At 45.8% G+C, this 27,896-nt stretch overlaps 2 protein-coding genes and 2 pseudogenes across 2 annotated transcripts; 3 read left to right on the top strand and 1 right to left on the bottom strand.

The window, feature by feature from the left end:
- The first annotated feature begins 13,115 nt into the window (after positions 1 to 13,115).
- Positions 13,116 to 14,774, top strand: LOC136470867 (SKP1-like protein 1). Its single transcript, XM_066468595.1, has 2 exons — positions 13,116 to 13,579; positions 14,363 to 14,774. The coding sequence occupies exons 1-2, from the start codon at positions 13,247 to 13,249 to the stop codon at positions 14,534 to 14,536; spliced, it is 507 nt and encodes a 168-aa protein (XP_066324692.1). The 5' UTR covers positions 13,116 to 13,246; the 3' UTR covers positions 14,537 to 14,774.
- A 374-nt stretch (positions 14,775 to 15,148) lies between these two features.
- LOC136470866 (glycerate dehydrogenase-like) lies at positions 15,149 to 18,357 on the top strand (annotated as a pseudogene).
- A 2,206-nt stretch (positions 18,358 to 20,563) lies between these two features.
- LOC136470865 (GDSL esterase/lipase EXL3-like) lies at positions 20,564 to 22,024 on the bottom strand (annotated as a pseudogene).
- Positions 22,025 to 26,871: 4,847 nt separating this feature from the next.
- LOC136477553 (uncharacterized) lies at positions 26,872 to 27,330 on the top strand. Its single transcript, XM_066475754.1, has one exon. The coding sequence runs from the start codon at positions 26,872 to 26,874 to the stop codon at positions 27,328 to 27,330; it is 459 nt and encodes a 152-aa protein (XP_066331851.1).
- Positions 27,331 to 27,896: the final 566 nt, after the last annotated feature.

Raw genomic sequence — 27,896 nt, 5'->3', positions numbered from 1 at the left:
ATATGGGCATATTGTGACCGTGCTTCATCAAGGTGATCTTTCCACCGCTACACCAACACAAATCTTAGGAAATATCAATGCTCATGAGATGTACATGCACATCACACCTCAAGATGGCTCATCCTCTACTAAGAAGAAAGAAAAAGACTTAGCATTCAAAGCTAGCCAAGAGAAGGGCAAAGCAAGGCTTGAGTATGAGAGCTCAAGTGATGATGAAATTGATGATGCAAGTCATGCTCTCATGGTGAGAAGAACCGCCAAGATGCTAAAGAATCTCAACAAGAGTGGCATCAAGTTTGATGGCAAGAAGAAGTTCTTCACTAGCTCTAGAAGGAAGCCAATCTCTAAGATGGATTGCTACAATTGTGGAGAACTTGGTCATCTAGCACACCAATGCACCAAGCCCAAGAAAGACAAGTTCAAGAACAAGTACAAGGGCAAGAAAGATGACTCAAGCAATAAAGAAGAAGATGAGAAGAAGAAAAACAAGCCATACAAGAAGAGAGATGGTAAGAAGAAGGACTTCCACAAGAAGAAGAAAAGTGGAAAGGCATACATCGTCGATGATTGGCTCACGGACATTGATTCATCTAGTGGCTCATCCGATGATGATAGTGACAACGAGAAGGTGGCCGCCATTGTTATTGACTCTTCATCATCTTCACTGCCACCACCGCCATCATCCTCTATACACCTATGCCTTATGGCCAAGGGTGATCGCAAGGTATCAAATGATGATAGTAGTGGTGATGAACATGCTAGCAATGATGATAGCGATAGTGATGATGATGAATATGAATCACCTTCTTATGATGATCTTGTTAAATTGCTAAATCAATACACTAAGATCATTAGAAAGAGTAGAGCTAAGAATGAAAAACTAGAAGCTAAGAATGATTCTCTTTTAGCTAAATGTGATATAGCCGAAAAGACTAGTGTTGAGCTTAGAGAAGCAAATGATACTATATCATCCAAACTCAAGGAGCTCAAATCTTCTAAGAAAGAGCTTAAAGATAAACATGATAAACTTGAGAGGATCCACAATGAGCTCATCACTAGCCACAATATGCTAAAAGAAGAATATACTACTCTTAAGATTAATCATGATAATCATGTCATTGCTCAAGAATATTTATCCAATGAGCCACATGATGCTACTAACTGATGTTGTTAAGATTGATATAGCTACATCATGTGATGATTTGATCATTGAGAGCATTGAGCAAAGTTCTAGTAGTAAGGGCAAGCAAGTGGTTGAGACCGAAGATTATGATGAGTTTGTCAAGCTCAAGAATAACAATGAAAAGCTCAAGAAAGATCTTGAAGAGATCAAAAGCCACAACACTATTGTGCTAGAAACTCTTGATCATGATAGTGATTTGATTCTTAGAATGAGAATCTCAAAGAAGAGAACAAGAAGCTCAAGGAAGAGAAAAATAATGATGCTGTCAAGGAAGAGAAACAAGAAGCTCAAGTTGGAGAAAGAGCATCTCAAGATTGGATTGAGCAAGTTCACAAGAGGCAAGCATCTTCAAGTGAGCTACTAATGAACACCATCATAAAGATGGATAGAAGTGGCATTGGGTACATGGCAAACAAAGAGAAGAAGGCTCAAGCTCAACAATAACAAAAGCCAAAGCCAAAGAAGTGTTTTGAGTGTGGATAAGAAGGCCACTTTGCCCATGAGTGCCAAACTCCACCACCACAACCCTTGCCCAAGCATGCTAGACCTTTTGCTTTCAATGCTCATTACATGCTTAGAAAGAATTCTAGTGGAAAGATGAAAGTCATGTTCTTAGGACCTCCCAACAAGAATAGGCCCAAAAAATTTGGGTAGCAAAGTCACTTGTTGAGAAGGTGAAGGGCCCTCAACAAGTTTGGGTTCCTAAAGCTTGATCTCTTGTGTGTAGCTGAACTACTAGACCGGTGGAAGTCATTGGGTTATTGATAGTGGTTGCACACAACATATGACCGATGATCCTCGTATGTTCACCTCACTAGATGAAGAAGTAGATGGACAAGAAAGAATCACATTTGGAGATAATTCAAAGGGCAAGGTTAAAGGATTAGGCAAAGTGGCAATATCAAATGATCATTCTATCTCAAATGTGCTATATGTTGCTTCATTGAGCTTCAACTTGCTATCCATTGGATAATTGTGTGATCTTGGCTTCCAATGCTTGTTTACCGAGAAGGAAGTTGTTGTATCTAAGAAGGATGATGATCAAGTGATATTCAAAGGATTTAGATACAACAACCTATATGTAGTGGACTTCACCTCCGAAGATGCTAACTTGAAGACATGCCTATTCACCAAAACAACACTTGGGTGGCTATAGCATAGAAGACTTGCTCATGTTGGGATGAGCTCACTCAAGAAGCTAATGAAGAATGATTTGGTGAGAGGGTTGAAGGATGTGAAGTTTGAGAAGGACAAGCTTTGTAGTGCATGTCAAGCCGGCAAGCAAGTTGTAAATACTCATCCAACCAAAGCTTTCATGTCAACCACAAGAGTGCTAGAACTCCTTCACATGGACTTATTTGGACCAGCAACATACAAGAGTTTGGGAGGAAATCTTTATTGTCTTGTGATTGTTGATGACTATTCAAGATACACATGGGTATTCTTCCTTCATGACAAATCTGAAGTTGCATCTTGCTTCAAGAAGTTTGCCAAGAGAGCACAAAGTGAGTTTGAAGTAAATCTCAAGAAGATTAGAAGTGACAACGGTAAAGAATTTGACAACACAAACATAGAAGCCTATGTGATGAAGTTGGGATCAAACATGAGGTCTCCGCAACATATACTCCTCAACAAAATGATGTAGTTGAGAGAAAGAACCAAACATTGATCACTCTTGCAAGAACAATGCTAGATGAGTACAACACCCCTGAAGCTCTATGGGCGGAAGCTATCAACACCGCATGCTATGCATCCAACCATCTATTCCTTCAAAAGTTTCTTGGCAAGACACCTTATGAGTTGCTCAATGGGAAGAAGCCAGACAGTCTCCTTCTTTAGGGTGTTTGGTTGCAAATGCTACATCTACAAGAAGCTAGCAACACCTAGGGAAGTTTCAAAGATATTGTGATATTGGTTTTCTTGTTGGTTACTCATCAAAGTCCAAAGCATATAGAGTATTTAATCATGCCACCGGCTTGGTTGAAGAAACATATGATGTGGAATTTGATGAATCTAACGGCTCTCAAGGAGCACATGAGAATCTTGATGATGTAGGTGATGAACCATTGAGGGAGGCCATGAAGAATATTCTGATTGGAGACATCAAGCCTAATGATGATGAAGATGATGTACAAGTGATCAATCCACCTTCTTCATCAAATGTGCCACAAGATGATGAAAAAGATGGGAGAGTAGAAAATGAAGACACTCATGTCTCTCCATGATCAAATGGTGGTACAAGCACAAGATGTTGATGCTCCACAACCTCCTCCTCAAGTGGTCAATAGAAGAAACACACCTCTACTACAAGATCATCCACAAGATCTCATCATAGGGAGTCCATCAAAGGGTGTAATGACTCGCTCATAAAAACTTGCTTTATTTATTGCACAACATTCTTTTGTCTCTTGCTTTGAGCCTACTAAGGTAGAAGAAGCTCTTTCAAGATCCGGATTGGATAAATGCCATGCATGAAGAGTTGAATAACTTCATCCGCAATGAAGTTTGGACTCTTGAAGAGTGACCACAAGGTGCAAGAGTCATTGAACAAAGTGGGTGTTCCGCAACAAGCAAGATGATCAAGGAGTTGTTGTGAGGAACAAGGCAAGACTAGTTGCAAATGGGTTCTCTCAAGTTGAAGGTTTGGATTTTGGAGAGACCTTTGCATCCGGTTGCAAGACTAGAAGCCATTCGTATCCTCCTTACATATGCATCACATCATGAAATGAAACTATATCAAATGGATGTGAAAAGTGCATTTTTAAATGGCTTTATTAATGAACTAGTCTATGTTGATCAACCTCCTAGGTTTAAAGACCCTAGATATCTTAATCATGTTTATAGGTTGTCCAAGGCGCTATATGGGCTTAAGCAAGCCCTAAGAGCTTGGTATGAGCGTCTTCAGGACTTCCTCATTGAGAAGGGCTTCACCATTGGGAAGGTCGACTACCACACTATTCACCAAGAAGCTTGATGGACATATCTTCATTTGTCAAGCGTATGTTGATGATATCATCTTTGGATCATCAAATGAAGATTCTTGTGAAGAGTTTGGTGAATTGATGTCGAAGGAGTTCAAGATGTCAATGATTGGAGAGCTTACATTCTTTCTTGGTTTTCAAGTCAAGCAAATGAGAGAAGGGATTTTCATCTCTCAAGAGAAATATACATATGATCTTCTCAAGAGATTCAAGATGGATGAATATAAGCCAATCAAGACACCAATGCAAACTAATGGACATCTCGACCTAGATGAGGGAGGTAACACGGTTGATCAAACTCTCTACCGCTCTATGATTGGTAGCTTGTTATATTTAACCACATCTAGGCCCGACATCATGTTTAGTGTGTGTATGTGTGCTAGATTTCAAGCTAATCCTAAGGAAACTCATTTGATTGCTGTTAAAAGAATCCTTAGGTATCTTAAACACACATCCAAGCATTGGCCTTTGGTATCCTAAAGGAGCTATATTTGAATTAGTTGGCTATTCCGATTCGGACTATGCCAGTTGCAAAGTTGATAGAAAAAGCATATCTGGAGGGTGCCATTTGCTTGGTAGATCACTTGTGTCTTGGTCCTCCAAGAAACAAAATAGTGTGGCTTTATCCATTATCGAAGCAGAATACATTGCCATAGGGTGCTTGTTGTGCACAAATTCTTTATATAAAACAAACTTTGCTAGACTATGGTGTAGTTCTAGAAAAAGTACATCTTTTGTGCAATAATGAAAGTGTGGTAAAACTTGCAAATAATCCGGTTCAACACTCTCGCACCAAGCACATAGATATCCACCATCACTTTCTTAGAGATCATATTGCAAAGAATGATATTTCATTAGAAGATGTAAGGACCGAAGATCAATTGGCGGATATCTTCACTAAACCGCTAGATGAGGTGACTTTTTGTTGATTGCGGAATGAGCTCAATGTTCTTGATTTTAGCAACTTCTCTAGAAAATGAGCTTGTGTTGTCCCTTGCATTGCTTTGTAATATACAACATGTTTACTTTATGGTAATGCACTTAGGGCTTGTCTAACATGGTTAAGATAATTGCCGTAAAGCATGTGAAGAAGCTTAACCTTAGATCAAACTTGACAAGCAACTAGATTTACTTTCAAGTATTGCATTACATATGCATGAATATTGCTTTGTCGTTTATCTTCAATTGCCCTCTTATTGCCTATTTTCTTAAAAAGAATTATAGCCTAAGGCAAATTATTTTGAAAATTTTGAGGTTTTGAGAGAGGTCACTCACATCAGTCCTAATTGGTGTTTATTTGGATCTTATTTACATTGGGACTTGATTGGGAACAGGCAGCACGAAGGACTTTGAAGATTTGCTGGAAAAAGAATGACCGGACGCTACACCAGACTCTAAAGTCCAGCGTCCGGTCAGTTCGTAGGAGGTGAACCTACTGCGATGGAGTGACCGGACTCTGCTATTTAGCGTCCGGTCAGATGACGTTCCTGCATCCGGTTGAGCGAAGACGATGGAGATAGGATGGACCGGACTCTAGCTGCGTCCGGTCAGTTGTGATCGGACATGTCCGGTCGTGATTCTAGGGGTTTTGGACCTCTCTGGAATTGATCGGACGCTGGGTGGCAGCGTCCGGTCAATAGGAAATGTGCGGTTTCAGGACTTCTTCCCTGTTTCCTTATCTATCATGGTGGGCCACCTCTTATAATCGTAGCGCTACCTTGACCTAGCCCCGCATCACGCCGACTTCGCCATCCCGAGCCACCATGCCACGCCCTAGCCGCCGTATCCGCCAGTGCCGCTCCTGCCTGTGCCACCTGCTCCACGCTGCCTATCCACAGTCATGCTGCCATGCCCTACACGTGCTGTGCCTGCATCGCTCCCCACGCCGCTGTGCTGTAAAGCCCCGCGCTGACACACCCTGCCTACACCACCGCGCCCACGCTGTCCACGCCCACACCGTGCTCTAGCGTCGCCGCCCACGCTGTGCCCTAGCATTGTCGTGCCCCTGCCCTGCCTCAGTGCCGCATCTAGAGCCCTGCCAGAATCCTAGCCACTGATCCATGCCCGATCCAGCGCAACATTGTCTCGCCAAACCCTAGCCTCACATTGCCGATCCGGTGGTTCCCCGATTCATTCCTCTTCTCATCGATTCGCTGGTTCGTAAGGTAGCAAGCCCTCGTTTCTAATTTCATATCTATTGCTTGCTTTCTTAGGGTTTCATATCTCTAGATATATTGTATTTATTTGTATATCATATCTATTCTATTATGCAACGAGTCGGTGTCGTTGTGGTCCCATTGACAGTTGTCAGTTAACTCGGGGCCAAGCTTGCGAGTACGGATCGAGGCCAAGCCTTGGAAGTGATAGTTGGCAGTTGATTCTTGTCAGGGCAGTTGTTCTTTTCAGCTTCATCAGATGGCTCGTGTCAAGAATGTCAGAGGAGGTCCCGGTGATGAGGATCCAAGGCCCTCGCCTCACCAGCCTGTAGATACAAAAGGCAAGGCAATGAAGAAGCTAGCGATAAAGAAGCAAAAGTACCCTAATGCAGATACAGCAAGAGCAGCCGCAGTTGCAGAGGCCACAGAGCGCTTAGAGAGAGGAGGTACTCGAAGTGGTGTTGTTATTGCAGATCAGCTTTCTCCATCTACGAGAGCTGCACTTGAGCAGGTTGAGCGCCATCATGGTGGTCCAGCTAGGACTGTCATGGTTGGAGGATGACATGTGGCTATTGATGAGAGTCAGCCTCAGGGGGAGTCACAGCAGTAGCCATAGTCAGTAGAGCAGACTCAGGAGGGAGAGCAGGTCGAGGAGACAGATCAGGCACCTCAGCCACTGCTTTGCTGCTCTGATCGTACCCGTGCTCCAGTCACACCGAGGTCAGAGACACAACGGAGGGGTTCTCATCCACCGCCTAGACCACAGGGTCCACCTTCAGTGACTCACTTGGATTTGAGGGCCACCACGGCCAAACAGGTGCAGTAACTCAGATTTGTGGACTTTGAGCAGTGGTTCCCGCTGAGGAGAGATGACCGAGCTTCAGAGGATTTCTACACACCACTATAGGAAGACTTTTATAATGCATATCTTAACAGTGGGGCAATATTCAGATCTCAGAGGGTGTGCAACATTGAGTCCATTGTAGCAGCAGTAGCTAGAGAGCATATTCGCCCTTACCTAGCTTACCTACTAGGGCTGATAGATTTACTTGGATGGACAGACTTATATGTTCCATCTTGGGTCCATCAGTTCTATGCTACACTCTGGATTGACCCGCAGCACAGATTCATTTACTTTACTTTCAAAGGCAGAGATTATAGGCTAATGAGCTCAAGGGTCAGAGAGATTCTCAGGCTTCAGGAGTAGCCAGTTCAGCTTCATAAGGTTTACTATGGACAGACAGCGCCTCCCAGATGCCCTCATGTCGGTATGGTGCCCCCTACAGATCTAGTCTGCCATTGCTTCATAGAGTCTTTCGATGAGGGGTTGAGCAGGACACCTAGTGATCTTACTCCTACTGCTAGAGTGCTTGATGCTATTATGAGGAGGACTCTGCTTTTGAGGATGGGGTATCATGAGGGCTTGACACACATACAACTATGGCTACTGAACTCTCTGATGCAGCAGACTGTGTTTGACATTTGAGATCTCCTTCTATCAGAGATGGAGGATACTATTGTAGAGGGGTTCAGGGGTCATAGGTAGCTACCATATGCTCATTGGATTACATTCTTGATCCATAGGGCAATTACTGTGAGGTCACCTGAGATGCTGGCAGAGTATAGTGGTGCTACTATAGAGTTCCCTATATATAAAATGACTTAGATGATCCGCCAAAGTGCAGCGAGGACACCCAGCCAGCCACACCATCGTCTAGAAGTGCCAGAGACTGCAGCCCAGTAGGATGAGACCATCAGGGGCATAGCAGCTATAGAAGAGGAGCAATTAGATGCTCAGTAGGAGGGGATGGTCGAGAGCGACCCCAATGATAGCTCAGATGATGACTACCGTGATATCCCTTAGATGCCTCCACGGTGACATGACCATGAGGCCGGTAGCTCTAGTTTAGCTCCACCTACACCGTAGATAGACCCTGCTCTACTTGCCATACTTGAGGGATGAGGTAGGATCAGGCTCACTAGGCTCAGGAGACCGCTGCTATATTTGCACAGTTTCAGACTCGGCAGGATGAGTTCCAGCGACAGTAGCAGGTGATCCAGTAGCGGTAGCAGGCTATACAGCAGTAGCAGTAGGCCATGCATCAGCAGCAGCTTCTCATGCAGCAGTAGCTACTTGGGTTTATGCAGCATGTTGTGATAGCTATTGGGGCTCCACCGCCACAACCTTCGCCTTAGCTTGGTCAGCCTGCCACCACTTCTATGACTCCAGTTGTACAACCTAGTGGGCTTTAGAGTTAGGGACAACTAGTGCCACAATTTCCTTCACCTATAGAGGAGGTGTTCTAGTGGTTTGCTTCACCAGCCCCAGCCCCATAGTTCACTCCTCTTCATACGAGCTTTACTCCGCCTCAGAGTTCATCAGTGCTCACCCCAGTTTTCAGGAGCCTTGGTGTTTCATTTAGTGAGTTAATAGGGCAGCCTACTCCACCAGAGCTTCATGTCCCAGGTCCTTCCATAGTTGCACCTATTACCGGGACTACAGAGATGCTCCCTTCATCAGTTGCATCATTAGAGCAGGCAACACTAGTTATAGATCCAACCCAGACCACTTCAGCGTCGCTTCTAGCTACAAAGGGTCAGACTGCTTAGAGCTCAGGATCAGATGATGATGGCACATAGTTCTAGCTCGCTCCTCGCACCTCAGCGCCCGACTCGTCCGCTATAGCCCCACCGACTGACCCTTAGGTTTTGGTGTTTGACGCCAAAGGGGAAGAGGAAACGAGTATGTTAGACTTAGGGGGAGCGACTTAGGGATTATATTTGGTTTTTATGTGTGATACACTATTATGCATTCCTATGTTTACTTTTATGCATCAAACTATATTTATGTGATAGTGATATCTACGTGATCGTGATATGTGACATGTGTGCTCTCTACTTTGAATCATTTATATGTCATATCACTTGTGTTATGCTTATTTGCTTTGCTTCCGCATTTTACTCTGATGCAAATAAGCTTTATCACTTGTACTCTTGCTTATTTCATATCTTTTGAGTACATCATGTTCGCTTGGGTCATATAAGCTTGCCTAACACTTTTGTTCTTATTGTCAAAAGCTTATATGAACCAAGCATGTTAAAAACCTCATCTCTTTCACATACTAGAGGTAGTATTGTCATCAATCATAAAAAGGGGGAGACTAAAAGCATCTAGGCCCCCTAATTGAGTTTCGGTGATTAATGACAATACATGATTACTGTGACTAACGTGTGTTTTATAGAGGCAATTAAGTTATGTCACGATAATGGATATCGATTGGGCTATCATGGTGGTCATGCCCCTACGATTGAAATCATTTTGGTTTTCAAAGGATGGATGGCAAGGTTAAGAATAGACTAGTTCTAAGTGTCATTTGGTGTTGAGGAGACACTTAGAGTAGTTTAGGACTTTATTTTTCCTTTGGCCATACTATTAAGGGGGGTATAGGATGGGTAGCTTGACCTAGGATGAGTCTAGTGAGTTAGGTGTGGTGCACACTTGTAAAATCTAGCACTAGGTAGCTCCTAAAAAGCCCTTAGATCCATTAGAGCAAACTTTATTCATGTATGATCAAGAGTTGGAAGTGAATGGAGGATCAAATGCTGACCGGACGCTGGTTCCGGAGTGACCGAACGCTGGCGTAGAGTCTGTTTAGTTCATTTGATCAAGGTGAAATAGTCTGGACGCGACCGGACGCTAAGAGGTGAGTGACCGGACGCTGGGTGCCAGCGTCCGGTCGACTCCAGTAAGGTTCCAGAGAGTGAAAATCAGTGACCGGAACATGTCCGGTCACAACTTAAACTCTGGAGATCGGGGAGAACTGACCGAAGCGTCCGGTCAACATGACCGAAGAGTTTGGTCACCCCACAGAGGCACATAACGGTTCATTTTTCAACCAAGGTTATAAATACTTCCTCTATTCATGTGAGGGGGTACTTTTGCTCATTCCAATAGCTGAGAAACACCTTTGAGAGTGCCAAGAAGAGTAAGGTCCTAGTGAGGTGATTGAGATTTGAGAATCCCAAAGATGGCCCTCATTAGTGAAAGCAAGAGTAGCAAAGTGTGCATCCACCCTTCTCATTAGGCTTGTCATGGTCAAGTGAGAGTTCGTGCTTGTTACTCTTAGTGATCGCCATCACCTAGATGGCTTGGTGGTGATTGGGAGCTTGGTGATCATCCGGCGGAGCTTGTGGATGACCCAACTCAAGTTGTGAGCGGTTGTGGGTGATTCACCGCGATGGAGTCTCAAAGAATTAACCCGTAGAGAGCACTTGATCCTTGCGTGAATCAAGGGGGAGCTACACCCTTGCGTGGGTGCTCCAACGAGGACTAGTGGGGAGTGGCGACTCTCTAATACCTTAGCAAAACATCGCCGTGTTCTTCCTTCTCTCTTTACTTTGAGCATTTACTTTGAGCAATTCAATTCTTGTCATTTACATTCATAGAATTGTCATGCTAGAGTAGGATTAGAACATAGGTTGCTAAACTTTTGTGTGGTAGATCATTAGAAACACTTTCTAGGCATAAGGGGTTAATTGGGCTAACCGTAAGACTTATTGCAAAGAAATTTTGAATTAGCCCAATTCACCCCCCTTGGGCATCTTGATCCTTTCATCATCGACTCAACCAAACTGCACTGGCATAGTAGCAGCCGAGGTTGATGCCGCCAACGGGGATGGAGACTTCCTTCTCGTCGTCTATGCCGAGCGCAACCACACCACCATGCCCGACGAAGCTCGCGTCTGCCCTGGCTCGCCCCGTTCGCCCTCTCCGCTGCCGGATCTCATCATCGTCCCTCGTACACCCGCCCCAGCATCGTTCGCACCTCGCACAACATGATGGCCCACAACTGTCCCCCACAGCAACATCGACAACAGCAGTGAGGAGCCCGCATGGATCTGAGCCAGCATGGATCTCCCTCGGCAGGCACCAGCAGCACGGAGGTCGCGATGCCCACGACGCTCCCAGCGGCGCGCCTTGTCCATGCCGTCACGCGTCATGCTACACACGCGCCGCATTCGACTCCTTCATGCTTTCTTCCGCCCCGGTTCACCGCATCCACACGGCTAGCTCGATGCCGTTGGAGCTGCTTCCTGACCTCGCCGCTGGCGGCCACCGCACTAGAGCTGAGCATCGCCGGAGCCGCCCACGCCTTGACTTGCCGCAACGGACGAGAATCCCGCTGGAGCCATGTCGCAGAGCCGAAGCTCCTACTGTCGCTCTGCTCTGCTCTCCTTGCTCTGCTCCTCATCTATGGTCTTCTGCGACTTGTGCCGCCGCCATCGTCGTAGCTTGCGAGAATGGAAGATGCCATCCAAGCCAATCCACTAGAACCTCCACGTCTGCGGTAGCTTGCGAGAACACCGCCGAGGCCACTCCAAACCGATGAAGCCAGACTGTATCCTCGCCATCGCTCTGCTCTACTCCTCCCTCCTGCTTTCTCTCTCTCGGACAGATAGAGGAGCCGTAGTTTACATCGTGCGTGCCGGATCCCGTGCGCCTTCCTCCCTATCGCCAGCAGCTTCCCTTCCCGCGTGCGCCCAACCCTGCGGCCTCGACCGTTGGACGCCTTCGAGCTATGACTGTGGCCGCTGCACGCCTAGTGCTCTGGCTGTGGCCACTGGACGCCTGCCACGCCGTGCGCGGCCGCTCAACGCCGTGGAGGTCCGGCGCCTACCTCTCGGTGCGGACGCCGCGGATAGGGCCACCTCGCTCACACGGCCTGAGCTCGCCCATCTCGTCTCCGTCTCCGTCTCCTCTGTGCTCCGTCCTCCTCCTCCTCCTTGGGTGCTCCTACGCCGCCAGTAATGGATCCGGCAGGGGTGGTGAGGATCTTGATCTGCGCATCGTGGAGGATGAGCGGGTCACGGGACCGCACAGCTTGGAGTGGAGTCGCTTGCTGGAGTCCCCTCCACACCGGGGCCGAGGAGCACCGCCGCGCTCGCCTCTGCCCGCCGAGGATTGCCGCGCGCCAGACACACGCTTTCGCCTGTTCAGCTCGCACCGACACCAAGCACCGCCGGAGCCGAAGCCATCAGCGACACCGCCCTGCGCCTCCCCCTCGCCAACGCGTAGCCGTCGGTCATCTCCTTCCCTTCACTCTCCATCTCTCTCTGTCTTCCTTTCTCTCCCGTTCTCTTCCTCTTGCTTGCGTTTGCGCAGGCGAGGAGCCGAGGATGCGTCCTGCTGCCGCCACTAGCACCAGCGGTAGGCGCTCTCTCTCCGCCTCGCCCTGCTCATTGTCACTCCCTCTCCCTTTCCCTCTCTCCCTCTCTCTATCGCTCCTCTCTGTTTCTTCCTCGTCGAGCACCTCCGGCCGGCGGCGCTTCGAAGAGGCGGAGGTGGTGGAGGGGGTCGGGGAGGGGCGGGCGAAGGGTGGAGGGCGCAGGTGTCGGAGATGGCGAGAGGCGGCGCCCACGAAGATGACGACGGCCGGCGCACCGATGGAGAGCCTGTGCTCGGGGAGCGGCCTTTGCGGCGTAAATCGGCTGCGAGCGCGGCTATCCCTCCGTGCGTGCGTCCTACGTGGCGGTCAAAGTCAGTGTTGCGGGTCAAAACCAGGTACACGTCGACATCAAACTGCCACAACCGTGTCTAGATGCCAAGAACGAACGGTTTTCAAACTTGAGATTCCTGAATCAGACGATTTTATAGTTGAGGATCAAAATTAGATCAACATGATATTTGATGGGCCAAAAGTAGACTTAATCCTTGCCGTTAATAATAAAATAGAGTCAGTTGTAAGGGCTACCATACCATCGGACGGTTCCTGGGCTTTATAAGCAAGGAGAGGCCATAGGCAAAACAAAAAAAGTCAGCGCGTCCCGTCGACTCGTTTTCCTCATCACAATCAATCAGCCGCGCGCCGCAGCTAGCTAGGGTTTCGTCGCATCAGCCGATTTAGCCCCTCGTCGATCCATCATCGATGGCGTCCGAGGGCGACAACAAGAAGATGATCACCCTCAGGAGCTCCGACAACGAGGAGTTCGAGGTGGAGGAGGCGGTAGCGATGGAGTCGCAGACCATCCGCCACATGATCGAGGACGACTGCGCCGACAACGGCATCCCGCTCCCCAACGTCAACTCGAAGATCCTCTCTAAGGTCATCGAGTACTGCAACAAGCACGTCCACGCCGCCGCCAAGCCCGTTGACGGCGCGGACGCCAACGCCGCCGCCGCCGGGGGCGGCGAGGACCTCAAGAACTGGGACGCGGAGTTCGTCAAGGTGGACCAGGCTACGCTCTTCGACCTCATCCTGGTCGGTAACCCCCTTCCTTCCTCCTGTTTCTCCTTCTCTCTCCCCCCGATTTGGTTAATTTAAATTTATGTTTCTAGATCTATACTACTGCCTTGTCTAGGGTTCAGATTAGATTATAGATTAGTAAGATTGATTGGTTGGTTATCCAAAACTTAGATTGATGATTGATTGGTTATCCAGTAGATGGATTGATTGTGTGGTGCTGGATGTATAACTAATACCCGTGCAGCCGTGCCCTGATTCTCTGTAACCAAATCAATTTTTATGTCATAACATGATAGATATTGTGTTGTGGTGCTCCAAATAACTAATACCCTTCTAGTGTGAGAACTATCGCCCCTGTGCCCTGCTTCTCTGGAATCAGTTTTTTTGTGTGTGGTAGAATAGTTTATTGATATCATGCTGTTGCTATTTGAGTAATAACTCTTTACGCTTACACCGGTAGCAAGCTGTGTGGTTATATCCCAATCACCAACAATGTGATCTTTAACTCTGATGTAACTGTGCAATTTAAGCAATGCTATCTGCACATAACAGATTTGGACAATGGTTTGGATGCGGCAACACACATAGATTCACCTTACCCTTTGGGCAGAGATAATTCTTGTCATATATGAATGTAGCTGTGCATAAAATTGTTTGATTGACATGGTTGGATGTGGTAACATTGGATGAGGCAGCAATTGATTGATGAAAGTTGCATAGTTTGTTTTCATTGTTGTATATAATGCCTTATCCTGTGTGTGCTTGCTGACACATTGTGTGAATGAGCTACCTTTTCAGGCTGCCAACTATCTGAACATCAAGGGATTGCTGGACCTGACCTGCCAGACGGTAGCTGACATGATCAAGGGCAAGACTCCGGAGGAGATCCGCAAGACGTTCAACATCAAGAACGACTTCACCCAAGAGGAGGAGGATGAGATCCGCAGGGAGAACCAGTGGGCCTTCGAGTGATGGTCTTCCGTGGTGCAGGTCTTCCGTGGTGGTGGTACGGTGCTGCTTACAAGGAAGATGGATGTCTGCACCGAGCTCTACAATGCTATTAGTGCTTACTACTTACTAAATATATGGTCGTAATGGTTGTAAGCCTTTTGGAGGCGGGTTATGGTTTGGATTGGATGGAGGTCAAACTGAGTGCTAGTTCGTTTGTCTGGAGTTATTATTAGTTAATATATTAATTAATTAAGTACTACATATCTCAGCAATCAATTGGGTCTTACGATGATTTGCCTCCATTGCTGGTATCTTGATGAGTTGTCTTCTTGTGCTATATGTGTTGGTTCATGTCATGCTTCAGTGATGCTGTCTGTATGCGGTGCTTAATTGCATATTTATTTACATTGGATGTTCAAGTGTATATTTACAGTCGATTTATAACTAAGACTGGATTAGTTGTTTCTGCTGTTGTGCCAACGGCAAATTCTTGTGGTTGTCAAGAAGATAAGGGAAATGTTGAGGTAGGAGTTGGATTGATGGATGACCACTTGTCTGTTATCCACCAACCAAGAGCCTCCGTCGGTCCTTCCTTTTCCTCTCTTCCTCTGGCAGACAATTGGAAATACCGGCGCCTCACCTCAGGTCCTGTATCAGATAAGGCAGAGAGAGGGAGGTCATCATAAGCAGCACAGGAGAAGCACGCTAGTATATTTGAAAACCCCCTCTTTGTTTCCTTCCCTCCCTTTCGGCAGCAGGGGCAGCCATGGGCCATGGCGAAGCCCATCCCCATTGAGGTGTGGAACCCCAGCGGCAAGTACCGCGTGGTGAGCACCAAGTCCATGCCGGGCACGCGATGGATCCGCCTGCTCACCGACAACGACTGCCGCCTTGAGGTTCTGTTCTTCTTGTCTGTCCATTTCCATTGCTCTGCTGCAATTCTGCATCCACCGAGCTGACTCTGTTTGCCTTCCCCGTTGGCAGGTATGCACCGAGCAGAAGACCATCCTCTCCGTGGACGACATCCTGGCGCTCATGGGCGATCGCTGCGACGGTGTGATTAGACAGCTCACCGAGGACTGGGGGGACGTTCTCTTCTCTGCGCTCAAGCGCGCCGGAGGCACGGCCTTCAGCAACATGGCCGTCGGCTACAACAACGTCGACGTGGAAGCTGCCAACAGGAACGGCATCGCCGTCGGCAACACGCCTGTGAGTCTCTCTTGTCTCTGTTGCTGCTTCTGTTTGTTGTTGTTGCAGTTGAATTGAAACCAAAACCAAAACCACAACCCCAACCATGCACAGGGCGTTCTGACTGAGACGACGGCCGAGCTCGCTGCCTCCCTCACGCTGTCGGCAGCCAGGAGGATCGTCGAGGCCGACCAGTTCATGAGGGCTGGCCTCTACGACGGATGGCTCCCACACCTGTCAGTCATTCCTCTGCTTCCTCAGCCTATGTGGCGTGTGATCGTGTCATGCATATCCTCCTGCAATGCAACAATAACAATGCTTAGCTTGGCCTGTATGTATGTATTGCTGCAGGTTCGTTGGCAACCTGCTCAAGGGGCAGACTGTTGGAGTCATTGGAGCTGGTCGCATTGGCTCCGCCTATGCACGCATGATGGTAGGCTACTCCTATATTGGAATTGGATTTGGAATTGCCTGATTCAGGCAAGCTAAGTACTCCCTCCTCTGCCATTGGTACCAGATTGAGGGCTTCAAGATGAACCTCATCTACTACGACCTGTATCAGGCCACACGCCTTGAGAAGTTTGTCACAGGCAAGCTACTGACTGATAGCTATATATATACAAATGTCACTGCATATATATTGGCACAGATACTAATCTGCTTGCTTTGTGCTTGTGCATTGCATTCCTCCAGCATATGGGCAGTTCCTGAAAGCAAACGGTGAGGAGCCTGTCACCTGGAAGAGGGCTGCCACCATGGAGGATGTCCTCAGGGAGGCTGATGTGGTCAGATTCATCATCCTACAGTACAGTATTTATTATTATATATATATTGACATAATCTCCACTGGAATTCACACAAAAGAACAACTGAATTGTACAATCAATTAATCTGACTATAATGGCTTCACTCATCATATTAATTCGTTTGTTGACCTTGCTTGTTTCATTTGGCTTGCGCGCCAGATAAGTCTGCATCCGGTGCTGGACAAGACCACTTACCATCTGATAAACCCTGAGAGGCTGGCCATCATGAAGAAGGATGCTGTTCTTGTGAACGCAAGCCGAGGGCCCGTGATCGATGAGGTCGCCCTGGTTCCGTGTCGGGCTCGACGTCTTTGAGGTAGCTACTCCATAAAATAGAACAGAATACGGATGAGCAATTCAGCATTAGCTTGATTATTAAGCTAGCAGCTGATCCATATATGCTCCATCACATCAGAACTGAATTGAATACTGCTCATGCAATGTTTTCTACTTACTCAACAGGATGAGCCTTACATGAAACCTGGACTGGCTGACATGAACGCCGTCGTTGTGCCGCACATTGCATCAGCCTCCAAGGTACTACTTCTTTTGGCAATCAAGTTGCATTGTGGTGTCTGATTGAGTCTTTAATAAATTTGATTTGGTTCGAGGTTCTCTACTATAAAATAATAGCGCCCGACTGATGAGATAGAGACCAATCTTGCTTGTCTGTTTTTCTTCAGTGGACACGTGAGGGAATGGCAACACTGACTGCTCTCAACGTTCTTGTACGTAATAAGCCTGTCACTACTGCACTCTGCATTAGACATGCTACTATATAAATACAGTACTGTGATGTGAATTATTATTGTTACTGATCCATGGAGAGAATTCGCAACTGGCCGCAGGGTAAGATCAAGGGGTACCCGGTGTGGGGAAACCCCAATCAGGTGGAGCCCTTCTTGGGCTCAGTTTAGTTCCAAAATTTTTGGCAAAATGGACACCGTAGCATTTTCGTTGTTATTTAGTAAATAGTGTCCAATCATAGTCTAATTAGGCTTAAAAGATTCGTCTCGTGGATTTCGTCTAAACTGTGTAATTCGTTTTATTTTTTATTTATATTTAATACTTAATGCATGCGTCTAAAGATTCGATGTGACGGGGAATCTCGAAAATTTTTGCAAAATGGGGTGGAACTAAACTGGCCACCGCGTGCTTGCCCAAGCATCGTTAATGCCAAACAGCTTGGTTGGTGACCCTCCCATCTACTTTACCGGCCGGCCGGCAAATCAATGAACAACATCTCTTGCTATACTGCTATAGTTGCTATGCATGTGTCATGTGTGTGTGTGTGTTGTCATCCAGCTAGCCATTACATGCATCTTTTGACGATCTTGTCTTGTCCAAATAACAACATGTTTCCTCGACGGCTAGAAACATATGCATATGGCTGCTGAGGGTTCAGCTTCTCGTCGTTATATTATTACATTTACATTACATTACATGCATTTGTTTTGTTTGTCAGTAATAATAGTTGCCAACTTTTTTTGACCACGTATGTTGCAGGCCTGCCATCGGCAAAGCTTTAGGAGCCAACGTTGACGTGCTATATATGTTGCTGCCTGGCTTGGCTAGTATCTATACAAGTGAAGACGTGTCGTCGTCTCCAGCAGCACATACACTCCATGCATATGGATTGACATGCATCTGCAGAGCAGCTAGGTGATCTGAGGTGCTCCGAACTACAGAGCTAGCATGGATGTACTGTGCAGTCAGGCCTCAAACTGAATTACATATATAGATAGATGCAGCCTGGGTTCCGGTATAACAATAAAAACAATGAAAGCACATGCATACGGCTGTATACGCCCTGTTAGCTGGGTTTATAAACCGTATTTTTTCAGCCAACGAATAGTATTTTTCTCTCACAATAAATCAGCCAACAGTACTTTTAGCCATAGCTTATCAACCAAACGAACATGACAATATATATTATATATGCGACTTAATTTTGATCCATATATGCATCTGGAACCAGCTAGCGTACGCCGTTGCATATATTATGCATGTTAACCAATGCTATGTTATATAAGGATCTATCGGATCCCTACTTATACATGCTCTATTCGGCTGAAGCTGTTTTATTGTGAGAGAAAAATACTATAAATTTTGATAAGCCGGTCAACAAGTTCAAACGAACGGGCCAAATATGTACTGTGCGCGCGCAATGAACAGCATATTAGGCATGGTACAACACATATATGCGTACAGTCGTAGTACTGTATATGCTATAGTAGGTTGCTGTGCAGGCCACCAGTAGGGTACAATCTTGATTCATGACAAGGGCCTCGTTTAGATTGGAAAAAAAAATGAACCCGATGAATAGTATTATTTTCGTTTTATTTGGCAAATATTGTCCAATCGTGGACCAACTAGGCTCAAAAGATTCATCTCGTGATTTCCAACTAAACTGTGTAATTAGTTATTTTTTTTACCTACATTTAATACTCTATGTAAGTGGCTAAAAATTGATGTGATGGAGAGAGAGTGAAAATACTTGAAATTTGGATGACATCTAAACAAGGCCAAGGTGAAGAAGAAAGCTGCTGTCTGCCTTGCTATCTACCCCTCCCCTCCGTGTTCAGATTCAAGGCTAGAATGATGTTTTTTTTTCTGAAGGAAGGAAGCATATTTGCATCATAAAAATACATATACTCCATATAGGCAGTACTAGATAGATAATTAATTAAGGGTAAAATACACTTTTTAACTCTCAACTCACGCCGAAGTTCGATTTTCAACCTTCAACTATGAAACCGGTTAAGAAACACCCTCCAACTATCAAAACCGGATAAATTTGGTCATCGGCTGGTTTCAAAAGCGGTTTTCTATTTTCGGGAAGTGCCGAAATTTTATATTATTTTTTTAAGCATCTTAACATCCTCAAATGAAAAAACTCAAAACTACAAAGTTGTAGATCTCATTGAGAGCTATAAATTTGGTATAAAAATATTTTCATTTAACTCCATACAAATAATATATTAGTGTTCTAATGCGGCAAACGCTAGTAGGCGATTATTATGGTGCTGAAATTTTATATTATTTTTTCGACCATCTTACTGTCCTCAAATGAAAACAATTAAAACTATAAAGTTGTAGATCTCATCGAGGTCTACAATTTACATATAAAAATTATCTTCATCCGACATCGTATTGAAGGGTTATGATTTTTCAAAAGTTGAGTCTCGTCACGCCACAGTATTGTTTTGTCGCGTGACAAGACTCAACTTTTAAAAAATCATAACCCTTCAATACGATGTCACGAAGATAATTTTTATATGTAAATTATAGACCTAAGATGCTCGAAAAAATAATATAAAATTTTAGCACCATAATAATCGCCTACTGGCGCTTGCCGCATTAGAGCACTAATATATTATTTGTATGGAGCTAAATAAAAATAGTTTTGAGTTTTTTCATTTGAGGATGTTAAGATGCTCAAAAAATATTATAAAATTTCGGCGTCCCCCGAAAATAGAAAACCGCTTTTGAAACCAGCCGAGGACCAAATTTGTCCGGTTTTAATAGTTGGAGGGTGTTTCTTAACCGGTTTCATAGTTGAAGGTTGAAAATCGAACTTCGGCACGAGTCGAGGGTTGAAAAGTGTACTTTATCCATTAATTAATGACACTGAGGTACTATATATATATATATATATATATATATATATAAAAGGCTATTCTGCAGCCAGCCATAGAATAACTTATTCTATAGCCACCTTGATTTACGATAATGTTTATACCAATTTACGATAACATGAATATGCATTTACGATACTCGTGTTATTACAACTTACGGTGATATTTATTATAATGTTATAGTAAATCACTTAGTAAGAAGTTACCGTAGTCTCGTAAATTAGTACAGTAACTATCGTAACTTGGTCACAGAATAAGTTATTCTATAGCCAGACGTAGATCAGTAGTTATATATATATATATATAATTGAATCGATCGAGATCTAGAAGAAGAGGAGGATTAGGTAGCAAGCAAATGTAAATACAGCTGCAGTAACAAAGATGCATGCAAGCATCATATTGCATCCAGAAGAAGATTCATGCATCGATATGATCATCAAATGAAATAATCGATCAAATGATGAGGAGCTAGCTAGAGTGCTAGACGAGGATGAGCTCGACGTAGTTGTCGAAGACGTAGTCGGCGAGGACCTTGTACGCCTTCTCCGTGGGGTGGTAGCTGTCCCAGAAGAGGTAGTCGCCGACGTCTTGGCACACGGCGGAGGTGACGCCGTTGCAGAGGACGGAGACCTCGAGGAGCCCCGTGCCGCAGCATCGCCTGGTGGACTCCGTGAAGCCGTAGCTGCGCGGGTGCATCATCATGTCGTACAGGAAGCTGTAGATGTCCATGAACACGAGCAGCGTGCCGGGGTATGGTACTTTGCCCTCAGCGCCGCCAGCTGCTGCACCATCCCGGCGTTGTAGGCGACGGCGACCTCGTTGTGGCCCTGCGAGCACCCGCGGTCGATCCCGCCGGACATGGTGCGCTGCGACGGGACGCAGCCGATGGGTGGGTTGCCGATGAAGGCGACGCGGCGCGCGCCGGCGCGGATGAGGTCCTCCACGAAGCCCGTGGCGTGCTGCACCAGGAGCTGCGCGTACGAGGCGTGGTCGTAGTTGCTCCGCGCGCGCAGCGTGAAGTAGGTGTTGGCCACGTCATCGCTGCCGGCGCAGATGGCGAAGATGCCCGGGACAGGATCTCCGAGGCCCTGGCGTCCCCGGCGGCGTCGCGCACCTTGGCCAGGTAGTCGTGGAACATGGTCAGCTGGTCGGGGAGCGAGATGACGGAGGCCAGCTGCGGCGTGAGCGGGTCGAACCCCGTGCCGCCGGAGGCGAAGCTGACGCCCGTGACGAGGTCGTGCTTCTCCAGCGGCTGTGGGGAGAGGTAGGGAGGCAGGATGTCCTTGATGCCGAGGCGGGAGGCGATGAAGTCGGTGGGTATCCTGCCCTTGCAGAACCTCCCCGTGGGTCGGTGGTTCTGGAAGTCGTTGCCGTAGGGCGGGAAGTTGGCCTTGATGATGGTGTGGATGTCGTTGTTGTTGCCCGGGTCCACGATGGAGTTGCCGAACACGATCAGGGCAGGCGCCAGCGGCTTCGGATTCTGGTGCTTGTGCTTGCCATTGCCTACCGGTCTCGTGGCGTTGCCACCTGCGGCTGATGCAGTGGCACTACTAGTGCTAAGAGGGCCGCCGAACAAGATCATCAGCACCACCACCACCAAGACGCTCATCTTCTTCATCATCACGACGGGGCCGGGCCGGGCGCCACATTTCTTCTTCCCTTTGCACTGGTTGCTCGCCGGCCGGTCGATCGATGTATAACGGACCAACTCACACTCGCCTAGCTATATGCCTATATATTATATATGATATGATAGATAGATGGTCGTCTATGAAGACTGGAACCACTGGAGAAGGAAGTGAAGTGAAGTGAAGCGGCAGCTTGCTGCAGCTGTGGACCGACCGACTGGATCGATATGTTATTGGGGGAAGAAGAAGAATGCTGCATATATGGCTAGCTGGTAGCTGCCTGAGCAGAGCAGAGCTGCTGCTCCATATATAGTGGTTCGGCAGCCAGTGCATGTTCGTATGTACTGAACAACGTAATTATGTGATTCGTGTCGACGAAAGTAGCTCACGTTTGATTAAGTTTATAGAAAATGGTATTAATATTTATGTCTCTAAATAAATTTATTATGAAAATATATTATATAATTAATCTAATGATACTCATTTTGTATCAGGAATGTTAGTATTTTTTATATGACTTTGGTCAAAATTAAAACTGATTGACTTTTTGGAAAGCAAAAATTACATTTTTTTTATGGACTGAGGGAGTTTGTATGCCTGCAACCGGAGAAGCACCAAGGGCGGCTAGGTTCGTGTTGATGAGAGACAGCGAGCTTTGTCGGTGGAGACGGTGGATTTGATTTATGGTGCTCCGTCGATCGTAAATATAAATGCGAGCTTCCGTCCCTGCTCGGCTGCTTGAATTCAATTCAATCAACTCGGCTGGCCGGCTGGCTGCTGGACTTTCAGCCTGTTCGGTTTGGCTGAATTGGCTGGCCGGTGCTCGCTAGCTAATTTCAGCCTTCAGTCAATAGCTGATTTTTAAAAGTTTAAATAATGGTGTCAACAAGAGAATTCTTCGTGACATGACGAAAATTTTCCCCTTTTGAATTCTTTTTTAGTATATAAAGCAAAAAGAAAGAAAAGATGGATAAGGATTGTATTCTTTAATTATTTATCTATGTTTTATTACTTAATTTATGATTTACGAATTTCAAAAAAAAAATTTATTCTATTGGATTGGATTTGTTCGAGAATTCGAAGAATTACAACAAAATCTTTAGAAATCACATTTTTAGTTAGGAATTCTTCGTGACATGACGAAAATTTTCCCTTTTTGAATTCTTTTTTTAGTATATGAAGCAAAAAGAAAGAAAAGATGGATAAGGATTGTATTCTTTAATTATTTATCTATGTTTTATTACTTAATTTATGATTTACGAATTTCAAAAAAAAATTATTCTATTGGATTGGATTTGTTCGAGAATTCAAAGAATTACAACAAAATCTTTAGAAATCATATTTTTAGTTAGGAACTTCTACGCTGATTTTAAAATTAGAGCCAACAACAATAGGTTCAACCAACAATTTACAGTATTCCCCAGGACACACTATTCTTCACCAAAAGGTTCAACCAAAAATTAGAGCTAACAACCACGACCGAGAGGTCTACGCATTCACATATCTCAAAATTTGATCTCATAAAGTCCTTGAAATCCCCAGGACACACTATTCTCCACCACTAACGAAGTTCTGGCAGGTTTGCAAGCTCCAGTTGAATCTCGCCTTTAAAGTTATTGAAGCTGAAATACCTAAAAAATTCCCAATAACACTTAGAGAAATAAAAAATGAACATTTATGTATCCACATAAACTAAGTACATTCTAAAAATAAACTTACAAGTGTGTCAGTTTCTTCATATCACCAATTTCAGGTGGAAGCACATCTTGAAGCTTATTCCACCTCAGATTCCTAAGTTTACAAGAACACTTGGTTAGATGCAGAGCAACTTGTAATACCCTCGGTGTTACATTGTACTGTTTTTGCTAAAACGCTACATAAGCATCATACTTATGTGCAATAGTGTGTAACATGAAGTATAAATCAATGTTCGACACTTGAAACGTTTATCTGAAACAAGAAACAAATGCTACGTTTCATGTCACATAATATTGTCTAGTATTCTAAACAAGAAACAAATGTTAAGTATAAGGGTCGGGTGTGGCCGGTGTAGCCGCCCGGTGCCGCGCCGTCGCGCCGGTGCGCGCACGGGTGCCGGGGGACGTCGTCGCGACGAAGAAGGGAAAGGAGAGGGTGGCAGTTGAAAAATCTGTGACTCAGTGTAATAGTGCTCATGTTAGTTTTAAGAATATAGTAAAGAATGGGGGCTTATTCGCTAAATGCGCCAGCCACGCGCGGCTCCGCTATGGGCCGCCTGCGTTGGGCCGCGTCGCGCGACGCCGAGCGGGCCGCACCAGTCGCTACGCCTGCGTGCAGGCAGGAAGCCGGGGTGGGCCGAGCCGAATCGAGTGGGCCGTGCGATAGAATGACGTTTTCCAATTTCTAGTAAAATAGGAAGTGTTTATTCAATAAAGATTTTAGCTGAACTTTGGTAATTTATAGTAAATTATGTAGTGGTCCAAAAATAGTGAGACTAATTTTGTTAGGTTCACAAAAATACCATCTACTTGTTAGTACAGTTAGATTGCAGTTAGCTGTGACAACGATTGAGTCATAAATTCAAAACTAGAGAGCTAATATTATGTAGGTTAATATTTGTAGAAATATTTGTGGAAGATTGGTGATAGCTATAGATATAAGAATTTTACAGTAGGTTTGGTAGGTTGGTAGGTACTTGCCGTAAAATTTGTAGCCCTAGGGTAGGTTGATAAGTAGAGTAGCTGTTATCCTTGCTTAATTGTATATAGCATAAATCAGCATTAGGAGTAAGGATAGCAGTAGTTGCGATAATGATAAATGCCATACTTCATACTTGTTGTTGATAGCAATAGATAACTTAATATCGTGGTCGGTAGCACTAGCGTAGTAGTTAGACAGAGGTACTTTATTTTAAGAGCTGCAGTTGCTAGATTACTAAGTATTGCATCATCATTTCATGCATGTAGATCACGAGCTGGTAGCAGTCGTGCCCGTCGATGAATAGGAGTATGACGAGGTCATCGATGAGTACGAGGAGGAGATCCTCGTGCAGGAAGGAGCCCTGGAGCCGTTTGGTGCTGACCCTACTGACCCATCGCCTGCCCAAGGCAAGCCCCGGTGCATAACCCCTATTTTTAATGATCACTGAATATATATGTGATGTGCATTTAAGTTACAGGCATTTTATGGAAACTACCTGCATAAATATATCTACCCATGAGTCCTACTAGTACAGGTCGAGTAGCTTCTATGCTCAGGAAATCGGTAGCGTGAGTAACCTGCCGTTACTCACAAATATGTGATAAAATATGATCACTCATGATAAAATGGTGGAAAGGAAAATGGTGACCGGGTAGGGATATAGTTTGGGTATTGGTGGGTGTACGGGGTTGTGTCCTACGGCCAACATGGCATGACTTGGTTACACTTTTTCCCTGTCCGTGTCGATTATGGACCGGTCGTTGCAATGGACGCTAGACAAGTCACAGATCTATTGTCCCGAGCGCATACATGGGTATGGGCGTAGGGAAGACTTGTTGCTCTCTTGTCATGGATTCGGCTCTTTTCGGACCGACTGATTGGAGGCGGAAATGGTGGTGGTCCTGGCACCACACTGAGTTTGGGACTGAGGAGTGGGGGCTTGGAGTCCAAGTTTGGACGGGGACCTAGACACCCGGGACAGGAGAGGGATGGGTTAGTCCTGCTTGTGCCTAGGGTACAAGCAGGACGTGTGTTTTTGGGGCACCCAGCTGGGCACATTGGTTCACGAATCACCGCCGAGTCGGTATGACTTGTCTTAACTCTAGCACCGTAGTAAGAACTGAAATATGGAAGGTGATAAAATGGAACTGATTGCTCAACTCTTGCTGGAAAGTAGAATAGGTGCTTATATAGACTGCATAGCTAATAACTTAATGCGGCCAATAATAACAACCTAAATAAGGACTCACAATTAGTATTGCTTTCTGCTAAAATAAACCAGCAAGCCATAAAGCTTCTCATATTCCTTGGAGTCAGGAATTTATTCCCACTAGTCAGGTAAGTCTTGCGAGTACATTGTGTACTCAGGGTTTATTTACCCCTATTACATGTGAAGCATGAGATGTATCTTGTGTGGAGGATGCTTCTGGTGGGCTCAGACAGATCCTCATCCATATCGCTAGATGTTTATTTTTAAATTCCGTTGTTTATCATTCCACACTCTGATATTTGGTATTGTAATAATATACTTTTTAAGAAACTCTAATGTATGAAATGGACAAGTATTGTAACTCGTTCTCATTATTGGATCCTTAGGAAAAATGTGGATCTTTCGGGTTCTCCCTTGAGGTGTGCCCGATGGATACCGCCCGTTGTAGCTTGCTTTCAGGGTGCTTAGTGTCTGGTGGAAGACGAGCGCGTCCGTAAATATGCTATTCCGAGCGGTTCTGCCACAGATGGTACCAGAGCCAATAATGGTCACGAGTTTCATCATTCTTTTTCAAAACTAAAAAATTGACCAACAAAAGCTTTGTGAAAAGTAGGATACGATTAAATTAAGTTAAATAAGTATAAGCCCTAGCAATATGGTCTATCTAGGATAGCGGCACTGGTTTTATCTAATCAATTTTCTATAGGTACACTGACTTACGTTGCGTAAGAAATCGCTTAGTATACGAAAAGTGAGTGTGCGATGTGCTGAAAAGTTTTATGAATGCCACTATATTTTGGCTTGAGTGAACGTATAGGTCGAAGCATGCATCATAATAATAGCATCTTACTCAAATTGAAATCCCCCTTCATGTATAATTGGGTTAGTAAATTGATAGGACTAACTAAAGCAATGCTTTAATAATTATGCTATCATTTCTCTAATCCCTTGATTCTGATTAGGAGGGTGTTCTAATGGATGGTTCATATCTCCTATAGATGAATCTAAGGTCTGGACATGGGAGCACTAGTGCGGGGGCGGCTCACGGTCTTGGTGAAGGCCACGGCGAGAGTGGCCGGGGCCATGAGCCCAACGGGGAAAGCCATGGGGCTCCACTTCTGGCTCCTCCTCCACCACCACCGCCCCCGATGACCCATGCTGAGATGACGGTGAGTTGTTGGCTACTCGCCGAGAGTCAGCTCGTGCCATGGACATAATGGCACAAGCTGTCGTGGGCCTCGCCCACAGAGGCCACAGGGGCAACGGTGGGAACGGGGGTGGTGCCCGCCGTCCTGAGGGACCGTCCTCTTATCAGGACTTCCTCAAGACTCACCCACCCACCTTCACCCTGTCTAGTGAGCCCCTAGATGCGGAGCACTGGCTTCGCATTCTGGAGCAGAAGTTTCTGCTGCTTGACGTGGCCGACGAGCAGAAGGTGCGCTTTGCAGTGCAACAACTTTTGGGGTCTGCAAGTGCATGGTGGGATACCTTCCATGCCATGGAGCAGCCTGATCTTCCAACAACCTGGCAGGAGTTCACCACCGCATTTCGAGAGTTCTTTATCCCTGCTGGTGTCATCAACCGAAAGGTGACTGAGTTCCTAGAGCTGCGCCAGGGGAGCATGACAGTGATGGACTATGTGAATAAGTTCAATCACTTGGCCTAGTATGCTGGCATTCATGTGGACACTGATGACAAGAAGAAGGACCACTTCTTTTGCAGTCTCTCTCCCATCCTTCAGTAGAAGCTGTACACAGTGAACTATTAGACCTTCGGGGCGCTGATGAACGCTGCCATTGCCATGGAGGGTTTTCATCAGGAGTCCCAGGCTGAGTGGAAGATGAAGCGGATGGCTACGGGGTCTTCTAGCCACCCTCACACTTAGAAGATACAGGTTGTCTGACGGGGGGCCTATCAGTCATCAGGCGGGCCTTCATTCCGGTAGCCCCAGTAGACTTCCCAAACTTCCTTCACATAGTACCGTGCACCCCCACAGCAGGTGCAGCCCCAGCAGTCTTAGGGACAGCAGGTCCCACCTTGTCAGGGTTTGGGAACAAGCCATGTGCTTGCTTCAAGTATGGCAAAGATGGTCACTATGCCCGAGCTTGTCCCCAGAACCAGCCAGCTCAGTCTACTCAACCGTCAGCGAACTCCAGGCTTGTCAAGAGGACCATAATCAAGAAGAAAGGGCCTAGCAGATCCGGTCAGGTGCATTTCATAGTAGCTGAACAG

This window comes from Miscanthus floridulus, chromosome 8 (genome assembly GCF_019320115.1).
Source record: "Miscanthus floridulus cultivar M001 chromosome 8, ASM1932011v1, whole genome shotgun sequence".
Classification (NCBI taxonomy): domain Eukaryota; kingdom Viridiplantae; phylum Streptophyta; class Magnoliopsida; order Poales; family Poaceae; genus Miscanthus; species Miscanthus floridulus.
The sequence above is the reverse complement of the archived record's forward strand: the minus strand, read 5'-3'. Positions and strand labels throughout refer to the sequence as shown.